The sequence below is a fragment of the Oncorhynchus kisutch genome, linkage group LG5 (genome assembly GCF_002021735.2).
Source record: "Oncorhynchus kisutch isolate 150728-3 linkage group LG5, Okis_V2, whole genome shotgun sequence".
In the NCBI taxonomy this organism is placed as follows: domain Eukaryota; kingdom Metazoa; phylum Chordata; class Actinopteri; order Salmoniformes; family Salmonidae; genus Oncorhynchus; species Oncorhynchus kisutch.
In genome coordinates this window covers 26,154,803-26,177,845 of record NC_034178.2, presented here as the reverse complement: position 1 = coordinate 26,177,845, position 23,043 = coordinate 26,154,803, and the positions used below count along the sequence as shown (strand labels likewise).

At 43.8% G+C, this 23,043-nt stretch overlaps 1 protein-coding gene across 5 annotated transcripts in view; it reads left to right on the top strand.

Annotated features, from left to right (window-relative positions):
* Positions 1 to 555: 555 nt before the first annotated feature.
* LOC109890808 (kinesin-like protein KIF21B) overlaps positions 556 to 23,043 on the top strand; it is a 113,628-nt gene continuing 91,140 nt past the window's right edge. For all 5 annotated transcript variants that reach the window (XM_031824735.1, XM_031824734.1, XM_031824733.1 and 2 more), the window contains exon 1: positions 556 to 974. In XM_031824735.1, the coding sequence (XP_031680595.1) occupies positions 934 to 974 (41 nt within the window). In that variant the 5' untranslated portion in view covers positions 556 to 933. The remainder of the gene's footprint in view (positions 975 to 23,043) is intronic.

The window sequence follows — 23,043 nt, the reverse complement described above, 5'->3', positions numbered from 1 at the left end:
TATGCCTCTGTTGACAGGAAATGTTGGCTCGTTGCCTGATGAAGCAATATAGGCCTATCAGTGGTGGATGGACTCACTCTTCCTGAAAACCCTTACCTATCTGCCGCTAGTCACGCCCGGCCTATCCCAGCTTGTTCTGTGCTTGTTATATGTTATCTGTAGTGGATAGACTCACTCACTCTTTTTTTACTTTACCATGCACTAGTCGTCATACAACTACATCCCTAACTTGGTATGTTACCTTTGACCCCAATGATGTTAAATCTGTGACCTTGAACCCCCCTCTCAAACATGGGAACATTGACTCTCTTTATGACTGGTTAACGGGCCTCAGATGTTCCCTGTGCTTCTGCCCCCAACCTAACACACGCATACGCGCGCACGCGCACGCGCACACCATTGGGCGCCTCTGAGACTTTGAGGCTCTGCTCCCTAATTGGCCTATTAGGTAGGACTGGGGTGGGAGCATTTGATATGTGTGGCTAAGAGCTTGTCAATCAAATGCGATTCACACCCGCCCCCTATGGTTTTCTCTCTCTGTCTCCGCTGTGCACATTCAATGTGAGACAGACAATAAATAGGCAGAGAAGGCTGTTACTGTGTCGTTTTGGATGAGCGCCGAAACGGTTTGTAGACTTCGCACATACACAACAGGATGTAGCAGCGGCGAAATAAATAAGAAAGGAGAAGAAAAGCGCGTGCGAAGAACGGAGGTGTAGATCGTGAGAGTGGACAGAAGCAGAAGCCGACGGTAGCAGGATTACCCACGGCAGGTTATGATGACAGCACCGCGGCCCGAGCTTCTAACCTGAAGTACCGCTCAATGCGCTTTTGTTTGACGCAATACTGGATTTTTACGCACTAAACGGACTCTGACTGGCACAGTTCAGATACTTTTGTAACAGAGGGGAGCACTGAAAGAAAGAGGACAGGATGGCGAGCCAGAACGACTGCTGTGTGAAGGTCTCTTTGAGGTATGCCCCTCCGCGGTCCCTGAAAGCCCACTGAAAGATTTCTGCCGACCTTTGCAGAGCGCAGAGCGCATTGTCTGTCTGTCAGTCACTGTGTGTCTCTGTTACCGGGCAATTAATGAATTGATACGCTCACATGTGAGAACCTAGAAGCATTCTCTGGTTATGTTATTTAGCTGTCCATATGTAGAGCAATAATTGCATTAGTACAGTTAGAATTTGGCTTGCTGTTGCAACATATGGGTGGTGTTCTTCTAGCTACTGTACACAGAGCAGATAAGGCAAAGCATGTGCGAGCATGCCTTCATATAGGTGCAGAAGATTAAGGAGATCAGTGCTATTATGCTGATAGGCTGAATGATCTGTTGGTTGAAATCATGAGTGTTGTGTGATTCTGAAAGTCCTCAGCCCAGGTGCTGGCGGGGTAGCATATCCATGGGGCGTTTCAGCCTGGTCTCATAGACTAGATGTAGCATTGTAAATGTAAAGCTGGACTGCAAGTAAGTATGATATGTTACGTTTGTATGGTTACATAAGACAGACGGTTACTTAATGCAAAAACGAAAGTAGTTTGGTTGGACAGGTGGGTGTATAATGCAAATGAAGGTTGCAAATTTGAATATCATCAGTGACAGCATTTTAGCTAAATAGCAACTTTTCAACTACATACTACTTTTTTGCTACATTGCAACTACTTGGCGTGTTAACTAACCCTTCCCCTAACCTTAACCCTTTTAGCTCACCCTGCCCTTAACCCTTTAACCTAACTCCTAAACTTTACCCTGGCCTTAACCTCTAGCCTAACTAATGGTAGCCAGCTAGCTAATGTTAGATACCTAGCTAGAATTCATAACATATCATACGTTTTGAAAATTCATAACATTGCACATTTAGAAAATTCCTAAAACAATTTGAATTGTAAATCGTAACATATCATATGAGATTGGTGATGGACATTCAAAATGTAATTACATACCATACGAAACGTAACATATACTAAATGGAGTGCCTCAGAATTACGTCGAGAATAATACGAAATGCTCTGAGATCAGGTTGGGCATTTCTGCCAGTCACAATAATATCAAATTCTCTTCACGTGAGCTCTCCATGCCATGTGTTGTTGCTGTTGCAATAGGGTGTCTTTTCATCGTTACAACATAATTGCTTTCCCTTAATGACTCAGTGTTAGAAAAAATTTGCTTTGGACCTTGCTGAAATGTGTTTTTGCATTTGAGTCGAGCATCACAACCAGATGAAGATACTGTTCCCCAAAGCGATGACATGTCCTTCACATTTATTCATTGCCTTTGTTGAGAACAAACCCTGAATGCATGGGACTGGGTTGTGAGGTTATCGATTAATATTGGACATAATCGCTGTTTAATTTGCGTGTCATAAGGAGATATTACATATCATAGTAGGCTATCACCGTTAGGCCTGCGGCGGTCGTGAAATTTCGTCAGCCGGTGATTGTCAAACAAATAACTGTCGGTCTCACGGTAATTCACCGTTAATTAACATAAATCCATTTAGCATCTCCTGGCTTCCACACATAACAAAAAGTCTAACAAATCCATGTAATATCCCCTACACCTTCACAATAAATCCATTATTTATTTTAGACAGGTCTAAAGAAGCATGATATGAAGAAAATGTAGTCTATTTCAGAAGAACAGAATACCATACTCTGAGTTGTCCTTATGCTCGGTCCTGATGTGGTTATGCCAAATGGCTGTGGGCTAAACTAGTTCATTTAGCAGACAAGATTAGCTTATGATTCCGTGGCATTATTTTATATTATCCCATAGTATGAAGAATACAGTTGAACAAATATATAAATATTTTCTCCAAACGATTTGAGGGAGCGCGGCTATTCTGTGTTGAGCGGTTAACAAAGAAACAGGTACTCCTATATGCTTAATTTAGAGTTATTAATGTAACTTTAGTTGTTCTACAAATGTTGGGCTATATGTTTAGATTTTTAATACATGATGAGACTAATGATTTGAAAAAAAGTCGCTTGAAAGGCATGAGCTCTGCTTAGTTTTTTTGCTCAGGCTAAACACACCAATAGTCTCTCATTCACAATTTGATAAGCACTTGATAATGCCTTGAATTTCACAGTAGCATCCCCTTTGTGGCTGTAATGCGCCCTAAAAAAATCCATGCTCTTTGCGGCCTGGCTTGCTGCGTTGTGCCCTTCTCCCTGAGTGTGCTGCGCAATCCGAAGCGTCTCGCACTCACATGGCTCTCCTTCACATGATCAGGTCTTTCTCACAGGCTACATACAAGTGAAGACCGGCTCATCCGGGATGCGACTGCGCTCATCCTTATCCAATTCCAATGTGTACAGTACTAGTCAAACGTTTGGACACACCTACTCATTCCAGTTTTTCTTTATTTGTACTATTTTCTACAGTGTAGAATAATAGTGAAGACAACAAAACTGTGAAATAACACATGGAATCATGTAGTAATCAAAAAAGTGTTATTGAAATCAAAATATATTTTATATTTGAGATTCTTCAAAGTAGCCACCCTTTGCCTTGATGACATCTTTGCACACTCTTGACATTCTCTCAACCAGCTTCACCTGGAATGCTTTTCCAACAGTATTGAAGAAGTTCCCACATATGCTGAGCACTTGTTGGCTCCTTTTCCTTCACTCAGTGGTCCAATTCATCCAAAACCATCTCAATTGGGTTGAGGTCGGGTGATTGTGGTGGTAGCACTCCATCACTCTCCTTCTTGGTCAAATAGGCCTTACACAGCCTGGAGGTGTGTTGGGTCATTGTCCTGTTGAAAAACCAATGATAGTCACACTAAGCGTAATGCTGTGGTAGCCATGCCGACTGACTAATATATAATTGATAAGCGCATATTATCACCCATCAGACTTCTTGATTGAATCTAGTCTTTACTTATACAAAATAAAATGTGTAACATTTGTTTCGATTTAGAATGGACCATTCTCATGCACCTGTATCGAAACAGGGGCAGCGGGAAAAAATATATCATCTATGCACTTAAATAGCGAATGGAGGACGCTTTTCCCCGTGGTTTATTTTAATGCCAGCCAGGTAGACTATACTCCTTTTGTAAATTATACGCAATGTGCATAATATTAGGAAAGTTGAGAAATGAATATAGTAGGCCTAGCCTATAGAAAACTCATGAGATCCTCCTCTTTTTATTAGCGGCCATCACTCTGTTTTCTCCCGCGATCGCATAGCTTATAGAAATGCTGTGCCACATGAGTGAAGCGTTTTTTACATTTACATTGTCAGCGTGATTAGGGGGACAGTAGAGTGCCGAGTACCAGTTGGTAGCTAGTTTGGTAGGCTACTAATGATAATCGGCAGCATCAGAGCTTCGAGAAGCATAATTACCGTGACTAAACGGTCACGTGGAATTTGACTGCCTTCATGACTCCGGTCACCGCCACAGCCCTAATCACCACCCAGCTTGGTTAGAACTCCGTAATGTACTTCATTGGATGTAGACTACATAGACAAGTAATGTGAGAAGGCATGACTTAATTGGGCTAGTATATTGGATAGTATATCTGCAGTCATGTGTGCGCGTGTGTTTCTCTTTCTCTGTGTGTGCGTGCGCGAGTGGTAACCTTGTCGCAGCCAGACGGTTTTGCCCCGTGGCAAGGTGGTCAGAATCAGGGCCTTTTTGAAGTCAACCGTAATATTTATGGCCCCATTTTCCCGTGCAGTTGCCCATGTGTGGTTGAGAGACTAAATGGTTATAAGGCTCGTAGCCTATAGTCTGTCAGCTGGATGCATCCCAAATGGTACCCTATTCCCTATATAGTGCACTTCTTTTGACCAATGTCCATAAGTAAAGAATACGGTGCATTTTAAGGACGCATCCAGCTGACTGGCCATAGGCTACGGGCCTTGTAACCATTTAGTCTCCCAACCACACATGGGCCACTGCACGGGAAAATTGGAAAATGGGGCCATCAATATTATTACGGTTGGCTTCTAGAGGTCCTGATTCCCCCCCACCGTTAGACAATGGGCCGAAACCACGGGGCAGAACCCGGCATTAGAGTCAGCCTGTCAGTTAGTTCCTTTGCGCTTTGTCACAATGTCAAAAAGAGGAAGTGGTTTAGCAAATATTTTGCTGAGGCTTTTCAAAAAGAGTGAAAAGCAGAAAGCGATGCTGCTTGTTCATTGTTGTTCATCTGTTGTTTGTATTAGGGCGACAGGTAGCCTTAGTAGATCGAATCCCCGAGCCGACAAGGTAAAAATCTGTCGTTCTGCCCCTGAACAAGGCAGTTAACCCACTGTTCCTATGCCATCATTTTAAATAAGAATTTGTTCTGAACTGACTTGCCTAGTTAAATCAATAAAATAAAATAAAAATGAGGAAGTTGGATGTGCTGTAAGGTGGGGTTAAAGGCCTAGGCCCTACTATTGATTTATTTAACTGGCCGGGGATGGGATGGTATGTGAGGATGAGTGAAGGTGAACGGTATCAGTTATAGTTCAGACAGACAGACAGACAGACAGGAAGGAGCCTGACATGACCTGTGACATGACCTGTCAACACAGCAGCAGGAGACAAGGCCTACTGTCCATATATGGTTAGCTGTCTCTCTATTCAAATCTGTATTTTTCAAACAGATTATTTTGTAACTATGGAAGTACAATTTACGTAATTAGTATTAGTTACCCTGAGCTAGGTATAGGCCTACTGTAAGCACACAAAGTTGAACAATACTAACCAATGTTAATTCAGTAACAAACACGAAATAAGCACACAGAGGTATGTAATAACCATAGTGCCACTGTTGTAATAGGAATCTTAAAAGCATGCTCTGTTCTCTTCTTCGCTTGTTTGTGTGTTTGTGTGTGTGTGTGTGTGTGTGTATTTGCTCTGTTCCTAATGGGTGGCACTGAAAGCAGCATTAGTAGTGACAGGAAGTAGGGACGCATACAAACAAACACACGGATCTAGAGGACTTCCCGTAGATCTAGGGATGCATCCCAAATAGCACACCCAATACACTACTTTTGACCTGATCTCAATGGGACCTGGTAAAAAATAGTACACTATATTGGGGAGCCATTTGGGATGCACCTTGAGATGGACTGTCTTCGTAACGACAGGGAAGACTATTCCAGGGAACGCCAGGCCACTGATAACAGACACTAGATGGATGGCTGTGTAATTGCTCCCACATTTATAATGGGAATTCTGTTCTGCAGCAGAGGAACCTCAGTTCAAGGACTGTGACAGGGACTGCGTTTAGAGAAGTCTGGGTTTGACTAGTGCGTGTGCACGCTCGTGCGTGTGTGAGCCGGCGAAGGGAGGTGTTGATGGCCAAACAAAGTCAGGTCATTCACCACCCTGACCTAGAGGCTGGACGCCATACCCCCGCCCCTCCACAGTCTGTGTCACGACAGAGAAGCCGTTCATTTCCTGTCTGTCTGGGAAGCCTTCACTAAACAACATTCAGAGAACATACAGCCAACATACAGATAGCCTGTTACACAATGACCCAGAATCCTGCGTCCAAACAGTAGATCACACACTTCCAGTGCTGTCGATGCCATCTTGAGGGCTTGTGTTGGCTTGAGGTTGACAGATTTATGTTGCTGATGGCTTGGTTTAAGCCATGTGTGTGTGTGTGTGTGTTTATTTTTGTTTAATCTGTGTGTGTGGGAAAGCATACGTGCTTTTCATGTATTTCTCTGTGTGTGCAAACTCATTTGTGAACATGTGCTTTTGGGTGTGTGGGCATGTTTGTTGTTGAGTATTTCATCTGCAGGCCATGTTTGCCCCTCTCTCGTCCCCATCCATGCTCCATCCTCCTCTCCCCTCCTCTTTTCACCCCCCCCCCCCCCCCCCATTGCAGTCCAGAGAGAGGTCTTACTTGAAGGTGTTGAGTCAACAGCCAATCTTGTTATAAATAGACACAAAGAAGACAGAGAGAGGCTGTTGACTGCATGTCTCCTGTGATGACTGGACGAAACTGGAGGAGATGACACAGGGCCGGCATCCCGAATGGCACCCTATTCCCTATGCAGTGCACTACTTTTAAATCAGAGCACTGGTCAACAGATGTGCTCTAATTAGAGTTGATCAGACAAGCAGCCAGCCGCCTCCTCAGGGTGCTCTTAAACAACATTACCCGTCAAGCGCCCCGGGGGGGGCGGAGATTGTCTGATGTTCTGTTCTGCTCCTCTTGTGATGATGAGGCTGGAAATAGATGATTATGAATACTTTATTGTGATGAATAGGTTATTATTGAACAGGGAAGGAGATACAAGGATGTACTTTGTTCACTGTTCCCATGCAGGAGAGATCTTTGTCTGTTGTGATGATCGCAGATGCGTTTTACCACACTGGTTACCGCCTTGGCTTACAATTTTGACTTCAGTCTGTGTGCGTTGTGTGAAATGATTTTCTGCTACCAACTTTTCGTTGCTGCTTTGGTCTGCATTCAGACTGTTACAGGCCACAATATTGACAGTCTGCCCTTGTCACAACAGTGAGTAGCCTAGAATACAATGACAGAAGCCAGGGGGTGTAGAATAAATATACATTTTTAAAAAGGGTTTGTTTTGGTTGTTGAACTTATGTCCTGTGTAGGATGTGTGTGTGTCACGTCTGTTTCCTGTTGACACTGTGACCCGTTCACTGGGTCGACAGCCTCCCTAGGGGGGCTGCTTTACAGGCCTGGCTCTGGTGGGAACTAGCCTTTGGTCAGAACATCTCTGTGTGTGTGTGTGTGTGTTATGCTGAGAGATTTAACCAAAATCATTGGTTCAATTATTTTGAATTCCATTTCCTTCTGTTTTTTTCTCTTCTGTGAGCTCAATGCGCACACATTGCATAGTTTCTCTAGAGATGAATCAGATCAGGGCCAAACTGTAGTAGGGAGACATTCGACATAGTTTAGCACCAGAAAACTTGGTAATTAACAACAACGACCGTAATACATTGCATGCCGGTGTGTTTCTTTTACACCTGCTACGTTAGGTTAGTGTTGGGAGAGAAGAGAGAGAGAGGAATGCGTGACAGAATAATGCGTGACAGAAGAATGCGTGACAGAAGAATGTGTGACAGAAGAATGTGCAATTGAAAGGGATAGCAAGCAGTTTCTTTGCGAGGTATCCAGTGCTTCATTTGTAAATCGGGAGTTGCTGGAACAAGCAGTGAGCACAAGATAATAAAAAAAACTAATTTCATTATAAAGCATTGCATTCATTTCATCACATTTGTGTAGTGGCGTAGAGGCACGTGTAACAGTATAACTTTAGACCGTCCCCTCGCCCATAGCCGGGCGCGAACTCTGCACATATCAACAACGGTCACCCGTCGTTACCCATCGCTCCACAAAAGCCGCGGCCCTTGCAGAGCAAGGGGAACTACTACTTCAAGGTCTCAGAGCAAGTGACGTCACCGATTGAAACGCTATTTAGCGCACACCACCGCTAACTAATCTAGCCGTTTCACATCCGTTACACACGTACAGAAGTTTTATACATGGGGTACATTTTTTGTGGGTAAAAAAAAGGAAAATGTTGGCCTTTTAATAAAAGCATTTCATGCCATTCTATGTACGCCATTTTACGTGACTGGAGACATTGGCTGAATCTTTGTTAATACCAGACAAATGATCGGAATGGCAGGCTACTTTGATACTTACAAAACGGAGAATCTGATATCAATAAAAAACCACCTGGTCTTGAATCCATCAATAGCCTAGGCCTAGGTGTGTGGAGACATGTTGTAGGCTACAATGTGAGGAGGAAATTGTAGTCATAAAAAATGCTTTCCAGTTTCACTGACCCACACAATGATGCACAGCTCACTCACTGGTGATGGGCGGTGCACTTGTGCCAAAAGTCAGTCTCTCTCTCTCTCTCTCTTTCTCTCTCTCTCAAAACAATATTTGGAAGTTGATCAAATATTTTGGTGGCCTACCGCACAGAGTCTAAATTAAATGATTCAGTGCAACGCTTGAGAGATGCTTGTGTCTTTCGGAGCAGAGTGGGAGAGAGATCATAGACAGTGATTGTCATGCTAGTTACGTGAGAGATACTGGCGCGTTTCTCTCACAGCCACCGTCCCAAACATGTATAATATACCCACCCACGTGCTCTGGTATAGCTGTGGCGCTTACAAGTCTGACTTTCTTATAGCCTCATTTTCTAGACATCAATGTACAGCAACATTTTTAGGCGTCACGGCAGAACACCTGCCATATGCACATGCACACATAGCTGTGGGGCTAACAAGACGTGCATTTCATATGCTTTTCAGGGCGTCAATGTAGCAGTCGAACAAACCTATCAAGTCAAATGATTGTGATATCAGAATATACTTCCAATAAAATACATCGATGTAGGCTACAGCAGAACACCTATTATAATTTACAGGCCTCGTGCCTATGCGATGATATGAAGCGCTTATTCCGATTTAACTTCACGGTGCCCCTTAGTTTTCCAAAACCTCCCATAACACAGCCCTTCCTTGTGCGTCTCCTCCCTATTTCTTGTCTTGCTCCTGGTGTCTGTGACAACATCTGTGTCCTTTAGCAATCCCATGACCTCCCACAGGGGACTGGGTTGAATTTGGTCAAGGGGGTGGGCCAACAAGGTTCAGAAAGAGTAGCCCTGATATGGTGGAGGTATGCGGAGAGGCGCGGGTCGAGGTGCAAATCAGATTTGTTTTGAGAAAATCCCCGGAGATGGGGATGTTGCTGACCGCTGATCACCAGCACTTTATGTCCACCTGGAATGTGTCCTTTATCATTACCATTCGTGTCCTTGTATTGCCTGTAGGTCCGTATGACCATAGATGGACTGTCGATGCCGAACCGATGCCGAGAGATTCTACCTCTGTTTATTGCGCGTAAAGCACCTTCAGCTCCTCTGTGTCCTGTATTGTCCACCGTCTGTCATCTTTAAGAGATCATTCTGGCCTCCATGGTTCCTCGCCGAGCTCGAGAAAAACTCCCTCTGATTAAGGACTCTGCCGCTGGGTCTTCAACCATTCAGTTTGACGCCTTAGAAAGAGTTCTCCTGTGAATCCCTGTGTGGCTGAGTTGTGTGTGTCAGCCTGGCTGCTCTGCCATTTGCACTGAACACCCTCGCTTCCCCGGTGACTGCCCCGCGTGCAGTAATAATTGTGCAGTCTCCCTTTCGGAGCTCGAGTGACAATTCGGATAGTTCCTGATGTGCATCACACATAAGGCCTAGATAGTTGACAAACGCATGCGAGGATATGCTGGCGGGTCACACCGTCGCAGGAGGCCTCCTCAGCTGCTGTGGTGAAATGCTTGTGACGAGCCGGGTCATTTTTCCACACGGACTCGACAGTTCTAAAACTGGATGCCACCCATCTTAGTGTCCAAGATCCTGTCGATTGTAGCACAGCTAAATGTCTAAACTCTCTGCACTCCCTCAGCTCCATTCGTTTTTTGTTGTTGATTGAATACGGTATAAAGCACATATAGCTTGTCCATAAGTATTTTCAAAGGATTGATGGCTCCCATCTCTTTTACCACATCGCCGAATGTGAGCTCAAGCCTGTGTGCCGAGCAGTTATATTAGGGAAGATGGCCTGGAGCTTTGTTGCTACTCCGCTCTTGCGTCCCAGCATGACAGACGCACCACCACACGTAATTCCAAGGAGGGTTTTTGGAGAGAAAGTCCTCAGTAAACTTTACACCCTCTAATGCAGATTACGGACAATTCCCCCAGTTGACAAGTCCTCCAGTTCCACAAGATCAACAACAATGTTTGCTGGTACGTCCATATCTGCCAGCCGAAGTCTGATGTTAACAATCAAGGCACTGTTTTTATTCACACTAGTAGCCTCATCGAGCATTAGGCTGATTTTTGGGAGAGCACTGTGCTGTTCTTTCAAATAGTTTTCACTTCATTTCGGATGAAATATGTTGCTGTATGTTGTAAGCAAGCAACATTTGAGTGGAGAATTCTCCCTGAAATAATCTAACCGAACCTACCACAAATGGGTGACTGGCCCCCTGCCCTCATTGTCCCCTCATAAGGCTTCAGGGCCTAATGGTTATCTCCTGTTAAGAGCTGTTCAAGGCCAGATACTTACTGTAGCCTATAAAATGCATCCCTCTCTCCACCCTACCTTGAAGTAAAGCTGGATTGCATGAGCAATCGAACATAATAGGATAAGTGAAAGCAAGTGTTCAACTGTATCGCTTTCTGGGATTGGATGCAGGGGAGGACGCAATACAATGTCGTTACTCGTGTAGCTAATTACAGTGGTACAACACCGGTATAACAGCAACTGAAAGCGTTACCAGGGCATTCAAACAGTTCTGCTGTAACAACCTCCATTCAAACTTTTCTTCTGTAACAACCTCCACTCTTCTGGGAAGGCTTTCCACTAGATGTTGGAACATTGCTGCGGGGACTTGCTTCCATTCAGCCACAAGAGCATTAGGGAAGTCGGGCAATGATGTTGGGCGATTTGGCCTGGTTCGAGGTCGGTGCTCCAATTCATCCCAGAGATGTTTCGATGGGGTTGAGGTTAGGGCTCTGTGCAGGCAAGTAAAGTTCTTCCACACCTATCTCGACAAACCATTTCTGTATGGACCTCGCTTTGTGCACAGTGGCATTGTCATGCTGAAACAGGAAAGGGCCTTCCCCAAACTGTTGCCACAAAGTTGGAAGCACAGAATCGTCTAGAACATCATTGTATGCTGTAGCATTAAGATTTCCCTTCACTGGAACTAAGGAGCCTAGCCCAAACCATGAAAAACAGCCCCAGACAATTATTCCCAATCCACCAAACTTTACAGTTGGCACTATGCATTGGGGCAGGCATTCTCTTGGCATCCGCCAAAACCCAGATTTGTACATCAGACTGCCATGGTAAAGCGTGATTCTTCATTCCAGAGAACGCGTTTCCACTGCTCCAGAGTCCAATTGCGGCAAACTTTACACCACTCCAGCCGACGCTTGTTATTGTGCATGGCGATCTTAGGCTTGTGTGCGGCTGCTCGGTCTAGGAAGCCCATTTTATGAAGCTACCGCCCAACAGTTCTTGTGCTGATGTTGCTTCCAGAGGAAGTTTGGAATTCGGTGGTGTTGCAACCGAGGACAGACGATTTATATGCGGTACGCACTTCAGATCTCGTGGCCCCGTTCCGTGAGCTTGTGTGGCCTACCACTTCGCTGTTGGGCCGTTGTTGCTCCTAGATGTTTCCACCTCCACAATAATAGCACTTCCAGTTGACCAGGGCAGCTCTAGCAGGGCAGACATTTGGCGACCTGACTTGTTGGAAAGGCGGCATCCTATGACGGTGCCACATTGAAAGTCACTGAGCTAGCTCTTCAGTAAGACCATTTTACTGTCAGTGTTTGTCTATGGAGATTGCATGGCAGTGTGCTCGATTTTGTACACCTGTCAGCAATGGGTGTGGCTAAAATAGCTGAATCCACTAATTTGAAGGGGTGTCCACATACTTCTGTATAAATAGTGTATTTATTTTCAAATATATTATTATTATTAGTATTTTTAAATATGCATGCTAACAAAGTACTACTGAATTCCCATAGCAGACGCTAGCAAAATATTAGCAAGTGCAAGCGAACATTAAACAAATTGCAATGACTAAAGACACCCCAGCTCATGAAGTTGTATTATTATCTCAAAAGGTTTGCTGCACTCACAAAACAATTATCAGACAGCAGGGAACTTGATCCAGGAGTGGATTGGCTGTCTTTTGCTGTAACCAAGAAACTTTATCTTTTAACCTCGTGACTTAGCTAGCAAGTTAGCAAACCAAATGCATTGCTGGAGACCTTTTTTTTGTCAGCACATCTTAGATAGTGGAACTTATATATTGAACAAAAATATAAACAGAACATGCAGAATTTTCAACGATTTTGCATTTTCAACGATTATTTTTTTTTTTCAGTTGTCCCTATTCTATGGATTTCACATGACTGGGCAGGGGTGCCGCCTTGGGTGGGCCTGGGAGGGCCATGAGCCCCCCCCCCCCAAAAAAAAAAACCTCTGGGAGGGCTTTATTTACAGACAGAAATACAACGTTTCATCAGCTGTCCTGGTGGCTTGTCTCAGACGATCCCGCAGGTGACGAATCCGGATGTGGAGGTCCTGGGCTGGTGTGGTTACACATGGTCTGCGGGTGTGAGGCCGGGTGGACGTACTGCCAAATTCTCTAAAACAACGTTGGAGGAGGCTTATGGTAGAGAAATGAACATTACACTCTCTGGAAACAGCTCTGGTAGACATTCCTGCAGTCAGCATGCCAATTGAATGCATTCTCAAAACTTGAGACATCTGTGGCATTATGCTGTGTGACAAACTGCACATTTTACTGGCCTTTTATTGTCCCCAGCATAAGGTGCACCTGTGTAATGATCATGCTGTTTAATCAGCTTCTTGATTTAACACACCTGTCAGGATGTATTATTTTGTCAAAGGAGAAATGCTCACTAACAGGGATGTATACACATTTGTGCACAGAATTTGAGAGAAATAGGCTTTTTGTGCATTTGGAACATTTCTGGGATCTTTTATTTCAGCTCATGAAACATGGGACCAACACTTTACATGTTGCAATTATGTTTTTGTTCAGTATAGTTAGAAGATATTTAGCTGGCGAACGTTAGTAGTGAATTTCAAGTGTAACTTGATCCGCTCTCTTGCGCTGCGCAACAGTGGGTCGTCGCGTCAGGAAAGCTTCCGTTTGCACCGTGTGCTCTTTGTAAACAAACCTACTATGTGACTGGCTCAATCAGCTGCTTTGGGGAACAGTTTTAAAAAATGACGCAACAGCTGAAATGAGGAACGTGATCTGCTTTGTCTTTTCACCTAGGGCACAAGTTGACTGCAGGTATTCATTTGAAAATATTCAATATATTCACATTCATGAAAAAATAAAAAATAAATGAGCTATTGAAAATCCTACTGTGGGTATTTAAAAATACCCTGGTATATGGTATATACATTATACAGCCCAAGTCTAATGCATACCCTACTATACCATGAGACTTCTGTCTTCATCACTGGAAAAGATTAACGGTTGCATTTGATAGTTAAAAAAACTTTTAACCTTTTAACCTCAATTATTTAAAAAAAACTTGTAAACTGCATAAAACATTTTTTTCGCATTTGTTGTAAACGTTCACACTAGTAGCCTTTTAAACGCTAATTTACATAATTTGAGGTGCGTGTGTTGTGCCCGCCAACGGTTGAGACACAGCATACTCTTGAATACAGAGTGGGTGTAATTTCAATATAGTTCATAGAATGGACCTATCCGTTCAGAGCACTGCGATTTAGCTGGTACGCCATTCCAATTACTACCACAATGATGGCCGGCCGGTCCACCCACTGTCAAAGGTCAATGGGAATGTATATTCTATTATCTATATTTCTATGGTTTCAAATCAGATGAATATGGAGATTATGAATATGGAGATGTGTCAATGTTTGATTTTATGCTGTATTTTTTGATCTATGTATAGCCTGCCCAAGGACTGTGGACGACAGCTTACTAGCTAATTCCGAAACTATACTGTGTGAGATGTTGATTATCGTGCTTCTGTGGTAATGTGTCTGATTTTAATATCCTCCGTGAGCAGTTTGGATAACAAATTCCCCCTCCCTGTAGATTCCACATGACCCGTGTGTTTCAGTGTGTAGTGGAGGTTTTGTGTGTTTGTGTCTGTGAGTTTTTATTTTTCTGCGTTTGGTTCTCTGCGTGTGTATGTTTCTATATATGTGTGTGTGTGTGTGTTTATTTCTCTGTTAGTTTGTGTCCCTCAAGGTGTTATGTTAGTGTAGTTGTTAATGAACTCTTCTGGGTTCATCAGACAATGTTTCTGTTGCAGAATAACTTCCTGTCAGGCCGCCTGGGCCTCCCTCACACTTCCTGTTCTCTTCCTGTTTCTGAAGCTGCTGAGCAACTCTCTCTCTGTTGTCAGCGCATGCAACAGTGCGTACACAGTCAGAGCATTATTTGAATGTTCACAGGTTTTGAAAGACCGTCTGTTGAGAGTCAGTTGGATCATTTGCATCCTATTGATATCAGATGTCATCCCAGTCAATCAGGTTTCCTAAAAAGAGAGGGCTTTTTCAAAGCCATTTAATTTCTTAAAAGATACAGTTTACAGACCATCTCACATTCCGATCTGACTTTTACATTGATTTACACAGACTGAGTTGTCAGTAGGTTATGTGGAATGTAGCCTTTCAGATCACGATATATGTAGCCCAGGCCTAGATATTTGAGCAATAAGGTCCGAGCTGGTGTGGTATATTTAAGCAATAAGGCGGCCAATATATCACGCCGAAGGGCTGTTCTTACGCACAACGCATCACGGAGTGTCTGGATACAAGCCTTAGCCGTGGTATATTGGCCATATGCCACAAAACCCAGAGGTGCCTTATTTCTATTATAAACTGGTTACCAACGTAATTAGAGCAGTAAAAATAAATGTTTTGTCATACCTGTGGTATACGTTCTGATATAACACTGTTGTCAGCCAGTCAGCATTCAGTGCTCAAACCACCCAGTTTATAATTGTCACACCCTGACCATAGTTTGCTTTGTATGTTTCTATGTTTTGGTTGGTCAGGGTGTGATCTGAGTGGGCATTCTATGTTGGATGTCTTGTTTGTCTATTTCTATGTCTGGCCTGATATGGTTCTCAATCAGAGGCAGGTGTTAGTCATTGTCTCTGATTGGGAACCATATTTAGGTAGCCTGGGTTTCACTGTGTGTTTGTGGGTGATTGTTCCTGTCTCTGTGTTTGCACCAGATAGGGCTGTTTAGGTTTTCGCACGTTTATTGTTTTTGTTAGTTTATTCATGTATAGTGTCTTTATAAATTAAACATGAATAACCACCACGCTGAGGTGAAGTAGAGGCGGACCAAAATGCAGCGGTTTTCTTTAGGTGAAGTAGAGGCGGACCAAAATGCAGCGCCTCTACTTCACCTAAAGAAAACCGTTACAATAATGGCCAATATACCACGCCAAATGGCTGTTCTTATGCAAGACGCAAAGCAGACTGCCTGGATACAGCCTTTAGCAGTGGTATATTGGCCATATAGCACAAACCCCTGAGGTGTCTTGCCTTATTGCAATTATAAACTGGTTACCAACATACAGTAGTATATCACAAAAGTGAGTACACCCCTCACATTTTTGTAAATGTGTACACCCCTCACATATTTGAGTGTATCTTTTCATGTGACAACGCTGAAGAAATTACACTTTGCTATAATGTAAAGTAGTGAGTGTACAGCTTGTATTTGCTGTCCCCTCAAAATAACTCAACACATAGCCATTAATGTCTAAACCGCTGGCAACGAAAGTGAGTACACTCCTAAGTGAAAATGTCCAAATTGGGCCCAATTAGCCATTTTCCCTCCCCGGTGTCATGAGACTCGTTATTGTTACAAGGTCTCAGGTGTGACTGGGGAGCAGGTGTGTTAAATTTGGTGTCATCGCTCTCACACTCCCTCATACTGACTGGTCACTGGAAGTTCAACATGGCACCTCATGGCAAAGAACTCTCTGAGGATCTGAAAAAAAGAATTGTTGCTCTACATAAAGATGGCCTGGGCTATAAGAAGATTGCCAAGACCCTGAAACTGAGCTGCAGCATGGTGGCCAAGACCATACAGCGGTTTAACTGGACAGGTTCCACTCAGAACAGGCCTTGCCATGGTCGACCAAAGAAGTTGAGTGCACATGCTCAGCGTCATATCCAGAGGATGTCTTTGGGAAATAGACGTATGAGTGCTGCCAGCATTGCTGCAGAGGTTGAAGGTGTGGGGGGTCAGCCTGTCAGTGCTCAGACCATACGCCGTACACTGCATCAAATTGGTCTGCATGGCTGTCGTCCCAGAAGGAAGCCTCTTCTAAAGATGATGCACAAGAAAGCCCGCAAACAGTTTGCTGAAGACAAGCGGACTAAGGACATTGATTACTGGAACCATGTCCTGTGGTCTGATGAGACCAAGATAAACTTATTTGGTTCAGATGGTGTCAAGCGTGTATGGCGGCAACCAGGTGAGGAGTACAAAGACAAGTGTATCTTGCCTACAGTCAAGCATGGTGGTGGGAGTGTCATTGTCTGGGACTGCATGAGTGCTGCCAGCACTGGGGAGCTACAGTTCATTGAGGGAACCATGAAGGCCAACATGTACTGTGACATACTGAAGCAGAGCTTGATCCTCTCCTTTCGGAGACTCGGCCGCAGGGCAGTATTCCAACATGATAACGACCCCAAACACACCTCCAAGACGACCACTGCCTTGCTAAAGAAGCTGAGGGTAAAAGTGATGGACTGGCCAAGCATGTCTCCAGACCTAAACCCTATTGAGCATCTGTGGGGCATCCTCAAACGGAAGGTGGAGGAGTGCAAGGTCTCTAACATCCACCAGCTCCGTGATGTCGTCATGGAGGAGTGGAAGAGGACTCCAGTGGCAACCTGTGAAGCTCTGGTGAACTCCATGCCCAAGAGGGATAAGGCAGTGCTGGAAAATGATGGTGGCCACACAAAATATTGACACTTTGGGCCAAATTTGGACATTTTCACATAGGGGTGTACTCTCTTTTGTAGCCAGCGGTTTAGACATTAATGGCTGTGTGTTGAGTTATTTTGAGGGGACAGCAAATTTACACTGTTATACAAGCTGTACACTCACTACTTTACATTGTAGCAAAGTGTCATTTCTTCAGTGTTGTCACATGAAAAGATATACTCAAATATTTACAAAAATGTGAGGGGTGTACTCACTTTTGTGATATACTGTACATATAACAGTAAACAAGTAGTTTTGCGTCATACCCATGGTAAATTGTTTGAAACATTTGTTTTGTTTTCACCTTTGATTTATGCACTTTCTTGCACTCTGCATTTTGGGGCACCTTGATGTTTTAACCAAGGCCCTTCTCCCCCGATTGCTCAGTTTGGCCATACGGCCAGCTCTAGGAAGAGTCTTGGTGGTTCCAAACTTGCATTCAAGCCTCAGTTTTGGACAGCGTGCGGGTCTCCATCTCTTCATATATTCTCTAATATACTCACGACTGAAATGCTGTTTCAGCCAATCAGCATCGAAGACCCAAACTACCTGGTTTATATACAGCGCATTCGGAAAGTATTCAGACCCCATGACTTTATGAGTTTATGTTATAGCCTTAATCTAAAATTGATGAGAAAAACATGTATTTAACATGTTTAAAAAAACACATTTAACATGTATTTAATCTACACACAATACCCCATAATGTCAAAGTGACAACAGGTTTTTTGAAATGTTTGTAAATGTATTATAAATAAAAAAAAAAAAACGTATTTACATAATTATTCTGAAACTTTGCTATGAGACTCAAAATTGAGCTCAGGCGCATCCTGTTTCCATTGATCATCCTTGAGATGTTTCTACAACTTGATTGGAGTCCACCTGTAGTAAATTCAATTGATTGGACATGATTTGGAAAGGGAAACACCTGTCTATATAAGGTCCCACCGTTGACAGTGCATGTCAGAGCAAAAACCAAGCCATGAGGTTGGAGGAATTGTCCATAGAGCTCCCAGACACAATTGTGTCTAGGCACCGATCTGAGGAAGCCAAGAAATGTCTGCAGCATGGAAGGTCCCCAAAAACACAGTGGCCTCCAAAATTCTTAAATAGAAGAAGTTTGGAACCACCAAGACTCTTCCTAGAGCTGGCCGTATGGCCAAACTGAGCAATCGGGGGAGAAGGGCCTTGGTCAGGGAGGTGATCAAGAACCTGATGGTCACTCTGACAGAGCTCCAGAGTTCCTCTGTGGAGATGGGAGAACCTTCCAGAAGGACAACCATCTATGCAGTACTCCACCAATCAGGCCTTTATGGTAGAGTGGCCAGATGGAATCCACTCCTCAGTAAAAGGCACATGACAGCCCACTTGGAGTTTGCCAAAAGGCACCTAAAGGACTCAGAACACGAGAAACAAGATTCTTTGGTTTATTGAAACCAAGAGTGAACTGCTGAATGCCAAGCGTCATGTCTGGAGGAAAACTGGCACCATCCCTACGGTAAAGCATGGTGGTGGCAGCATCATGCTGTGGGGATGTTTTTCAGTGGCAGGGACTGGGAGACTTGTCAGGATCGAGGGGAAAGGTAAACGGAGCAAAGTACAGCGAGATCCTTGATGACAATCTGCTCCAGAGCAAGGGTTCACCTTCCAACAGGACAATGACCCTAAGCACACAGCCAAGACAATGCAGGAGTGGCTTCGAGACAAGTCTCTGAATGTCCTTGAGTGGCCCAGCCAGAGCCCGGACTTGAACCCGATCGAACATCTATGGAGAGACCTGAAACTAGCTGTTCGGCACTCCCCATTGAACCTGACAGAGCTTGAGAGGATATGCAGAGAATAATGGGAGAAACCCCCCAAATACAGGTGTGCCAAGCTTGAAGCGCCATTCCCAAGAAGACTTGAGGCTGTAATCGCTGCCAAAAGTGCTTCAACAAAATATTGAGTAAAGTGTCCGAATAGTTATGTAAATGTGATATTTCAGTTGTTTAATTTTTTTTGTGTGTCAAATTTTAAAAAACAACAACTGTTTTTGCTTTGTCATTACGGGGTATTGTGTGTAGATGAGGGTTAAACTATTCAATCCATTTTTAGAACAAGGCAGTAACGTATCTAAATGTTGAGAAAGTCAATGGGTCTGAATAGTTTCCAAATATAAGAGAATCACTTATAATGTAGAGAGGATGTATGCATTTGAATGACCTGTTGATGAGTGTGAGGTTACACCCAGCTGTGTAGCATGGGGGGGGGTGGTGGTGGTGGTGGGGGTGGTGGGGGGGCAGTTCTTTAGGACAGAAGACCGTTATCTGTGGATTTGCTAGCTCAGCACAAATAACTGCAGCTAGTTAATGACATCAGGGCCATTCACTGTCTGCTGTGGTCCCTCTGGCCTGAAAAGAAGGAGAGAGGGGGTGATAAAGGGAAGGAAATAGAATAGGTGAGCGGGGGGAGTGAAAATGTGAGGAGGTGCTCTGTTCAACTCTCTCAAAGAGTGCAGTGTATAAAGTCAGAACATCTGCTGTCTCAGCCACTGTCTGTCACCAAGGGAGTACCCCAAGGCTTGATCCTGACCCCACACTCTTCTCAATTTACATCAACAACATAGTTCAGGCAGTAGGAAGCTCTCTCATCCATTTATATGGAGATGATAGTCTTATACTCAGCTGGCCCCTACCTGGATTTTGTGTTAAACGCTCTACAACAAAGCTTTCTTAGTTTCCAAAAAGCTTTCTCTGCCCTTAACCTTGTTCTGAACACCTCCAAAATAAAGGTAATGTGGTTTGGTAAGAAGAATGCCCCTCTTCCCACCAGTGTGATTACTACCTCTGCGGGTTTGGAGCTTGAGATAGTCACCTCATACATGTACTTGGGAGTATGGCTAGATGGTGCACTGTCCTTCTCTCAGCACATATCAAAGCTGCAGGCAAAGGTTAAATCTAGACATGGTTTCCTCTATCCTCCTCTAACCCTGATTCAGATGACCATCCAACCCATGCTAAATTATGGAGATGTAATTTATAGATCGGTAGGTAAGGTTGCTCTCGAGCGGCTATATGTTCTTTATCAATCGGCCATCAGATTTGCCACCAATGCTCCTTATAGGACACATCACCGCATTCTATGCTCCTCTGTAAACTGGTCATCTCAGTATACACGCTGCAAGTTGATGCTTATTTATAAAACCCTCTCAGGCCTCACTCCCCCCTATCTGAGATACCAACTGCAGCCCTCATCCTCCACATACAACACCCGTTCTGCCTGTCGCATTCTGTTAAAGGTCCCCAAAGCATACACATCCCTGGGTCGCTCCTCTTTTCAGTTTGCTGCAGCTAGCGACTGGAACGAGCTGTAAAAAACACTCAAACTGGACAGTTTTTTAAAATCTCCATCTCTTCATTCAAAGACTCAATCATGGACACTCTTACTGACAGTTGTGGCTGCTTCGTGTGATGAATTGTTGTCTTTACCTTCTTGCCCTTTGTGCTGTTGTCTGTGCCCAATAATGTTTGTACCATGCTTTGTGCTGCTGCCATGTTGTGTTGCTACTATGCTGTGTTGTCATGTGTTGCCTCCATGCTATGTTGTCTCTCTTTATGTAGTGTTGTGGTGTCTCTCTTGTCGTGATATATGTGTTGTCCTATATTTTTTTTTAAATATATTTAAAAAATTTCATCCCAGCCCCCATTCTCGCTGGAGGCCTTTTTGCCTTTCGGTAGGCCGTGATTGTAAATAAGCATTTGTTCTTAACTGACTTGCCTAGTTACATTTTAAGAGGAAATAAAAATAAAGAGGAGAGTGAGCACTGTGTGTTTAAAGAATAGACAGAGCGGGGCAGGGAGGTTAGAAGGAGAGAGAGTCAATTGTGGATGTCCTCTTTTGTGCAACTGTTGCTGCTCTCTTGGTTGCGAGTCCCTATTAGGAAGAAAGGATTGGTTGTCACAGATTTCTTTTTGAAATGGGAAAAATAGAAGAGTGATAGAAAGAAGGAAGTGTCCTCCACAAAGGGGACAGTGTAGAAAGTAAACATAGGTCCTCAGTTTTTTAAACATTTTGGTGTGTTTTGCGTGTTGCATTCTGTATCCAACGTGTGCTAACGTTGTACGTGTGTCGGCCAATTGAATGAGCGTCAATGTGTTGCGTGTATAATTTTGAGGTTCGCAGCTGCACCCAATCGCTGGTTCTTCCAAACAGAGAACCTACTTAGAGAAAGATTAAAGACAGTTGCCTCTTGAGCGTCTAGGCCTCAGGTGTAGAGTCTCATCTAGAACCACAGAAGTGTCAGGAGACTTAAATGGGTTCATGATTTTCCAGAGAACTCTCCTCTGTTCTATTTTACCGTGTCTGACTGTCACTCTGTTATATGCTATAAAAGTGACAAGCCATTTACCAAGAAGTAGCCTTGTAAGTTTTTGAACTTTGTAGGCTTTTTGAATGTTTTTCAATGGACAAAAACGTAACGGTTTTCAAGCCAAATACTTCAGGTTGGGCACTTGCAGAAGTAAATTAATCCACAAACGCAAATATATTTTTTATACAACAAAAATTCCAGTGTGTCAGAAGTTTACATACACTAAGTTGACTGTGCCTTTAAACAGCTTGGAAAATTCCAGAAAAGTATGTCATGGCTTTAGAAGCTTCTGTTAGGCTAATTGACATAATTTGAGTCAATTGGAGGTGTACCTGTGGATGTATTTCAAGGCCTGCCTTCAAACTTAGTGCCTCTTTGCTTGACATCATGGGAAAATCAGAAGAAATCAGCCAAGACCTCAGAAAAAGAATTGTAGACCTCCACAAGTCTGGTTCATCCTTGGCAGCAATTTCCAAACGCCTGAAGGTATCACGTTCATCTGTACAAACAATAGTACGCAAGTATAAACACCATGGGACCAGGTAGCCGCCATACCGCTCAGGAATGAGACGCTTTCTGTCTCCTAGAGATGAACGTACTTTGGTGCGAAAAGTGCAAAACAATCCCAGAACAACAGCAAAGGACCTTGTGAAGATGCTGGAGGAAACGGGTACAAAAGTATCTATCTATAGCCACAGTAAAAGGAGTCATATATAGACATAACCTGAAAGGCCACTAAGCAAGGAAGAATCCACTGCTCCAAAACCGCCATAAAATAGCCAGACTACAGTTTGCAACTGCACGTGGGGACAAAGATCGTACTTTTGGGAGAAATGTACTCTGATTTGATGAAACAAAAATGGAGCTGTTTGGCCACAATGACCATCGTTATGTTTGGAGGAGAAAGGGGGAAGCTTGCAAGCTGAAGAACACCACCCCAACCGTGAAGCACAGGTGTGGCAGCATCCTGTTGTGGGGGTGCTTAGCTGCAGGAGGGACTGGTGTACTTAACAAAATAGATGGCATCATGAGGTAGGAAAATTATGTGGATTTATTGAAGCAACATCTCAAGACATCAGTCAGGAAGTTAAAGCTTGGTCACAAATGGGTCTTCCAAATGGACAATCACCCAAAGCATTTGCAGTGGC